This window comes from Grammomys surdaster, unplaced genomic scaffold (genome assembly GCF_004785775.1).
Source record: "Grammomys surdaster isolate TR1022 unplaced genomic scaffold, NIH_TR_1.0 140, whole genome shotgun sequence".
In the NCBI taxonomy this organism is placed as follows: Eukaryota; Metazoa; Chordata; class Mammalia; order Rodentia; family Muridae; genus Grammomys; species Grammomys surdaster.
Genome location: NW_021604598.1, coordinates 11,032,678 through 11,039,734, shown reverse-complemented (window position 1 = coordinate 11,039,734; position 7,057 = coordinate 11,032,678). Strand labels below are relative to the sequence as shown.

At 48.3% G+C, this 7,057-nt stretch overlaps 1 protein-coding gene across 1 annotated transcript in view; it reads left to right on the top strand.

Moving 5' to 3' along the window:
• Window positions 1-5,356: 5,356 nt before the first annotated feature.
• Fzd8 (frizzled class receptor 8) overlaps window positions 5,357-7,057 on the top strand; it is a 4,331-nt gene continuing 2,630 nt past the window's right edge. The window contains exon 1 of the mRNA XM_028763698.1: window positions 5,357-7,054. Within this exon, the coding sequence (XP_028619531.1) occupies window positions 6,121-7,054 (934 nt within the window). The 5' untranslated portion in view covers window positions 5,357-6,120. The remainder of the gene's footprint in view (window positions 7,055-7,057) is intronic.

Below are 7,057 nucleotides of genomic sequence, written 5' to 3'. Positions count from 1 at the left end.
CCAGCGCGTCGAAACACCCTCACGGAAGGACCGCAGAACCGGACAAAGCCTCTCGTCACTCAACTTATGCCATTCTTAACCATGACTCTAAGGGAAATATGCTGGAAGATGAAGGCTGCTGACCTTAGTCTACTAAAGTTTTATTATTATTACTACAAGTTCATTGTGGGGGTAGGAGGTAAATATACATGTTATTGTGTGTGTGCACACACGTACCCACATGTACATGTAAAACCCCTATTACACATATGTGTGTGGAGGTCAATATTGAGTATGGCCTCAATGTCTTTTCACCTTATATTTGAGAGAGTGTCTCCCACTGAACCTGGTATTCATCAGTTTAGTTAGATTGGTTGGTCAATGAACTTCAGGGACCTACCCACCTCTGCTCTCTGGCTGCCCCTACCTAGCTTTTATATGGGAGCTTTCAGACATGTACTCAAGTGCTTATGCTTTTACAGGAGACATTTTGCCAACTGAGCCATCTCCCCACCCTTCAAAACTCATAGTTTGATATTGAGATATATAGAATATTAGCTTTCCCTTTTTCTCTTGTCACCAGATCCCAATGTCATGAGGCACTTGTGAGACTCCTCACTTTTATTCCTCTTGCAGCTAAAACTGGCCCTGGCACTGGGGAAACAGCACTCTAAGGAGGATTTTCTGGTTTTAGAAGAGTGTTTCCTTCTAGGGAGGTATTCCCTCCCACATCAAAAATCTGTCCTGGCTGATGTCATTTGAAGTTTGACAATAAACTCCATGGGAAGCCAACAAGCTGGATACCAGCCCTGACATCTGTGAATTACTTAAGGAACCAATGGTGAGATTCTTCTGTCCGTGTTTACAGAAATCTGAACTACCTTTTTTGCCCAAGTCAGTTTTTCTTCGCTCTGTACAGCACCTCAAATCCTCCAAACGAATGCATGCACTTTCATAAGATACACCTGGCCACTTTATTATCTGTGACAAAAAGAATCATGAATTGTCTCTTGAGCCACATCCTAGAGTAGTTATAAAGTCACTCAGTGACAGTGTCATCTCCGTTCCAAAATGGGAATGTAATTGCAAAGTGAGCACTGAGGCTGTACATGCTCCACCCAGAAACTGACACATCCTTCACATGGACCTTATCACAGCAGACACTCTGAGAGCACTTCCTCCTACAGGGCTCTCTGTAGAGGTGGAGAAAATAGAGGGCAAAAACCCTTAGGAGAGTTTGTGAATATAGAAGAAATAAAAAAATTTAAGCAATCCTTTTATATTGTCCAGCTTCGTGTACTACAGTAACATGCATCAGCTTTAAAGAGAGGAAACATTTACTTTGACTAGAGTCAGAGATTCGAGTCCATAACTGGTTGGTCCTGATGGGTGGGCCTATAAGGCAAGGTTGCACAGAACAGCATGGAGTGTGTGCTAGAAAGGAGCACCTCACAGTGGTGTAGAAGAAGACAAAGGAAAGAGAGAAGACACTGGGCTCTCAATATCCTCTTCAAGACCACACCACCCCAAAGATCTAACTTGCTTATACCAGGCCCAATCTCCTAAAGCATCCCCTGCCTATCAATAAAATCATGGTAGTGTCCAAATCTTTAATGTGCAGGTGTTTGGGCACACTGGGGACCTAACAACACTCCTGTTGATTTAACCATAGATTGAGGTAAGACCAGTTGATCCCAATTATTCCTCTATTTATGGAGGAATGAAGATAGTGTCCTTAGAAAGACATAATTTAGACATACCACAATATCTCCCATAATGCTTCATCACTTTTTCTGAAGGAAAGTAAGTTTTCAAAAGAAACAATCTGTATTATTATAACCTGAGACATTTCATTAGCTATAAAGTAGTTTAGCATATACGCTTTGGAACGTATCATTTTATTGATATATTTTAGGTGCTTTCTTATGTCAAGATTTACTTGTGTTTTGTATTATTTCAAGACAGGGACTCAGGTACCCAAGCCTGGCTTCCAGTAGTTAAGTAGTTAAGACTGATCTTGAATTTCTGACCCTCTGACCCTCCTCACCATGCTAAAATTATAGGAATGAGCATGACAAGTAGCATGCAGTAGCAGGTGTAGTATAGAGCACATGCATGCTAAACAAACTATCTGCATCCAGTCCCTTGTTTTATGGAATTGGGTGTTAAACTCAGCGTGCTGAGTGTGCTGGGCAGGTGCTCCACCATGAAGCAGCATCCTCTTGTCATTTTCCCAGAAATGCTTATATCACTCTTGAAAATCTCAAGTATATTCCCTATTTTCTAAGCCTTTCTGCTCCAGAGGTAAATGTGTGCCTTTTACTTTTGCTAACATTGGGATATAAAATGTACACAAACGGGCATACTTAAAAAGCTTTCAGTTCAATGGGAACAAAAGGTTAAAGAGAATTGTGGAGGCCCCTTCTTTTCTGTCTTTTGAGGTTTGGCCACATACTCCCTGTAGTCGATTTACCAGAAAACCATAGGACAAGAGAACCCATTCTTACTTTAATGGGTTGTCTGCATGTCCAGTACGCATTAAATGGAAACATTTTTTTTTGCTTTGTTTTGAAGTGCTGGAAATTGACAACAGGAACTTAGGAACTTGTCCCCAAACTACCACCACAGTAATAGTGACAGAAAGTTAATGTTTTGTAAAGGACAAGTAACTTGAACTTTCTATCTCCTCTCCTAAAACTATTTTCTACCCCTAAAAGATAGCTGGTTTACTTTTTTAAAAAAAAATCAATTTTCTTACTTATGTGTGTAATGATTTTGGTTTCTTATATTCCTACCTGAAATAATAAGTAGCCCTTTAACAGTAGTATTCAATGTTATTGTTGTATTTTCTCAAAAGTAAGTTTCAGTTAATTTTTACATGTGACTTGATGTCTCCAAGCCGTCATCTCCAAATCCCCCATGGTTTTGGAAAGTCTGAACTTCTGTCTGCTTGTTATTTCATGTGAATTTAATATTCTTACCCAAACTTTCCACATTCCACATCCTCAAGATTCATTTTGTCTCTAAAAATTTTTAATGCCAATTAAAAACCAAAATCAACTATTTTCAGCCTCAGTTTTCAAATGTCAGTTTGTTTAACCTAACTTTTCAATTTATATACTGTAATTCTAAACTTTAATATCTGACATTTCCCTACTGAAGAAAAACAGTAGAAACTTTGCCACTTGTGTAGCTTTTGGAAAGTTGGCTCCTCCCACCTGCGGTTTTGGGGGAGGTTGAGAGTGGATAGCGGCTGGCTTCCTGCGCTGTCATCTAGAGGCTCTGCCTCCCTTGATCGCCCAAGTACCCCAGGATCAGTGTAGGGCCCTGTAAAGTGGAGGGACAGCCCTGTATGTACCCAGGAAAAGCAGATATAGGGTGACTTTACATGTTCGAACTCACACACCGGAACTCGGATGGAGGGAAGATCGACTGAAAAGCAAACAGCAAAGTAAAGGCCAACTTGGCTTATTCTCCCGGCCCGTTTTCTGCTGAATCAGCTAACTTCACGGAAGCGTTGAATTCCGGATTCTAAGGAGTTTTAGGTCTTGTTTCCAAGAGTAGGACGTATTGCCTTCACTATAAAGAGGCTGCTAGGTGGATTTCAACTTTAAAGTGATAAACAAATAAAAAGATGGTGGGTGTATCTATTAACCCAGCAGTCTTGGACGGAATGTCAAAAACCTGCATGGGGGGGGGGGGGGGGAACTGAAGGGACAGTCTCCTGTGGGTCTACAGAAGGCACTGTTCCTAGGAGGCTGTTGTACTGAACTGCTGCGAACAGGAGGAAGACAGAGTGCTTTAACTCACGATACACCAAGGTTGCTAATTTTGTTTTACCACAAGGTTGTTTTAATGAAGATAACTGCTATCTTGCCCCCTACCACCACCACTCCACCACTTAAAAACCTGCACAGCCTAGAGTGTACCTGCAGTCGCCTCTTTCCCTACTCCCTGACCAACTTCTGTTCTTCAGTTCCACTTGTTTCTGGTACAAAATCTGACAAAGAGCAAAAATCTTGAAACAAAAAGAAAGGGTGGAAAGGGGGAAAGGGTAGAGGAGAAGAGGGAGGAAGGGAGAGAGTGGGGGTGAAGAGGGGGGAGGGAGAGAGGGAGGGAGAAATGGAGAGGGAGAGGGAGGCCGCTGGAGTGCCTGCCCACCCTCTTAGCTATCTGAAATGCTTATTCCCGAGATTACAGTAATTACAGCCGCAGCATGAATTCCATACAAGCGCTAAATGAAACAGCACATCAATTAAAAAATAAACACTTCATTCTAGGAGAAAGACAACCCCCTGGGACGTCCTAACATGCGTAAATGAACCTGCCAGGCCCTGGCCTCTCACACCCTCCTCCCTACTTAAGGTGGACGCAGAAAGAGCTGGCAACAGCTGAAGGCTCCTCTGGTTTGGGGTATTCAGTACAACAGGCAGCCCTGCCTCTCACAGAAGAAAAGAAGGCACAGACAAAAACATATGTTAAGTTTTTATGTAGAAGAGTACATGTATGTCTTAAAAGTAACACGTGGATAGGGAATGCAATAGTAGTTGTCAATGTGTCTTATTGATAAGCTTATGTTTGTGTCAGAAAGGAAAAACAGTGTCTACGTGTTTCATATATGTTATCCCATCCTAAAATCAACCTCCCCAATGGCATCTGGCTTGATCACTCCTGCTTTTAGATGAAGAATTGAAGTGCCACAGGCCATGCAGCAGTGGACACTTTTGTACCTCACTCGTAGCATGCAGAAATGGCTCCCAAGCAGTCGTAGCCAAACCTGGTGATCTAGCCGAAATAAAAGTCTCACTTCTATCACCAAATCACCAAGTCTGAAAAGCCCTCGTTATGCTAAAAGTCTCACTTCTATCACCAAATCACCAAGTCTGAAAAGCTCTCGTTATGAGAATATCAACAGGAAATCTCTCCCTGAATTACCCTAGCTCTGGACCAACCTTGGAGCCTTGACTGTGCTTCCAAGACCATCTAGAACCAGCAGGTATTGTCTGTGGAACAAATGAGACTGATTCAGAGAGCCCCGGGAAGTGCACTCACTACAAAAACACTGTCCTAGATCCCAGGAGCTGATTCGGAGAAATGCGACCAAGATCTCTGAAGCGCTGAGCTCTTTGGGGACAGCCTGAGTAACTGCTCAATCCGTGTGGTCAACCCCATGGTGACCAAAAACAAACTCTCCATCCGCCCAAAGCTAGGAATGCAATCCCAAAACTACGGACTTCCTTAAGGAAGGCTGAGCTTTGAGAACGCAGATACTCCGCCCTGTTGCGCAGGGATTGGTGAACCCAGAAGAGGGAGGAGACCAAGTGCAGACTGTATAAATATTCATGAGCCGGCCTGGAGGCGCTAGCTGACTAAAGCCGGGAAGTTGGGCAAAGGGCTCGGCTCCTGCGGAGGAGGCGGAGGCTGGGACCACGGTGCTCAGGTATCCCCTCTGTCTTTTGCTCTGGATTTGTTTGTCCGTCTAGTAAGAAAGCACGTCCTGCACCCCGCCCGATTGTGGTCAGAACGCGGCGCGGACTTTTGGTGGCGGCAGATGCAAGGAGGACCGACGCAGGAGTGAGAAGGCAGCGGCCTGACCAGCGGAGGGCCCGGAACTCTGGCAGTGGCGCCGCGGCCTGGAACGGACGTGAACCCTCGGGGCCCGAAGAGGGGCCGCTGGGTCTGACCCGGGAGTCTAAAGGCCAGACACAGCCATCTTGACTGAGGCCAGAAAGGAAACTTGCGGCTCGCCGCCCTCCGAACCTTCGCTGCTGGGAGCCACACGAAGTGTCTGAGCGTGCAGGAGGACCTACACGAGCTCAGGAGGATGAGCCCGGGGGCCACCACTCCTCTCCGGGAGGGCTGAGTGCGACTCAGAGGGCGCGGGACAGACCCTGTGGAATTGTGGCGCGTCTGCGGTCACCCCAGGAGAGGCGTGGGGGAGGGCCGGACGACTCCTGCCTAGGTTTCCGACCCTGCTGCCACAGTCTCTGCCTGAAAAGGAGATAGATTGTTGGCATTCTCCTCTCCGCAGAGAAAAGCGGGACAAGACCCTCTGGTCGCCTGCTCTCTCTCAGGTTCCTCACCGTGGAGCCCTTCTGCGCGCCGCCTAGAGAAGGAGGACGTGTGGTCCCGGCGCGCAGCATGGAGTGGGGTTACCTGTTGGAAGTGACCTCGCTGCTAGCCGCCTTGGCGGTGCTACAGCGCTCTAGCGGCGCTGCCGCGGCTTCGGCCAAGGAGCTGGCGTGCCAAGAGATCACGGTGCCGCTGTGCAAGGGCATCGGTTACAACTACACCTACATGCCCAACCAGTTCAACCACGACACGCAAGATGAGGCGGGCCTAGAGGTGCACCAGTTCTGGCCGCTGGTCGAGATCCGGTGCTCCTCGGACCTCAAGTTCTTTCTGTGTAGCATGTACACGCCCATCTGCCTGGAGGACTACAAGAAACCTCTGCCGCCTTGTCGCTCTGTGTGTGAACGCGCCAAGGCCGGCTGCGCGCCGCTCATGCGCCAGTACGGCTTTGCCTGGCCTGACCGCATGCGCTGCGATCGGCTGCCCGAGCAGGGCAACCCCGACACTCTGTGCATGGACTACAACCGCACCGACCTCACCACGGCCGCACCCAGCCCACCGCGCCGCCTGCCGCCGCCGCCTCCGCCCGGAGAGCAGCCGGCCTCCGGCAGCGGCCACAGCCGCCCGCCAGGGGCCAGGCCCCCACCTCGTGGCGGCAGCAGTAGGGGCAGCGGGGACCCGGCGGCTGCGCCCTCCTCGCGCGGCGGGAAGACGAGGCCCCCTGGTGGCGGCGCCGCTCCCTGCGAGCCCGGGTGCCAGTGCCGCGCGCCCATGGTGAGTGTGTCCAGTGAACGCCACCCGCTCTACAACCGCGTCAAGACCGGCCAGATCGCCAATTGTGCGCTGCCCTGCCACAACCCCTTCTTTAGCCAGGATGAGCGCGCCTTCACCGTCTTCTGGATCGGCCTGTGGTCGGTGCTCTGCTTCGTCTCCACCTTCGCCACCGTCTCTACCTTTCTCATCGATATGGAGCGCTTTAAGTACCCGGAACGGCCCATCATATTCC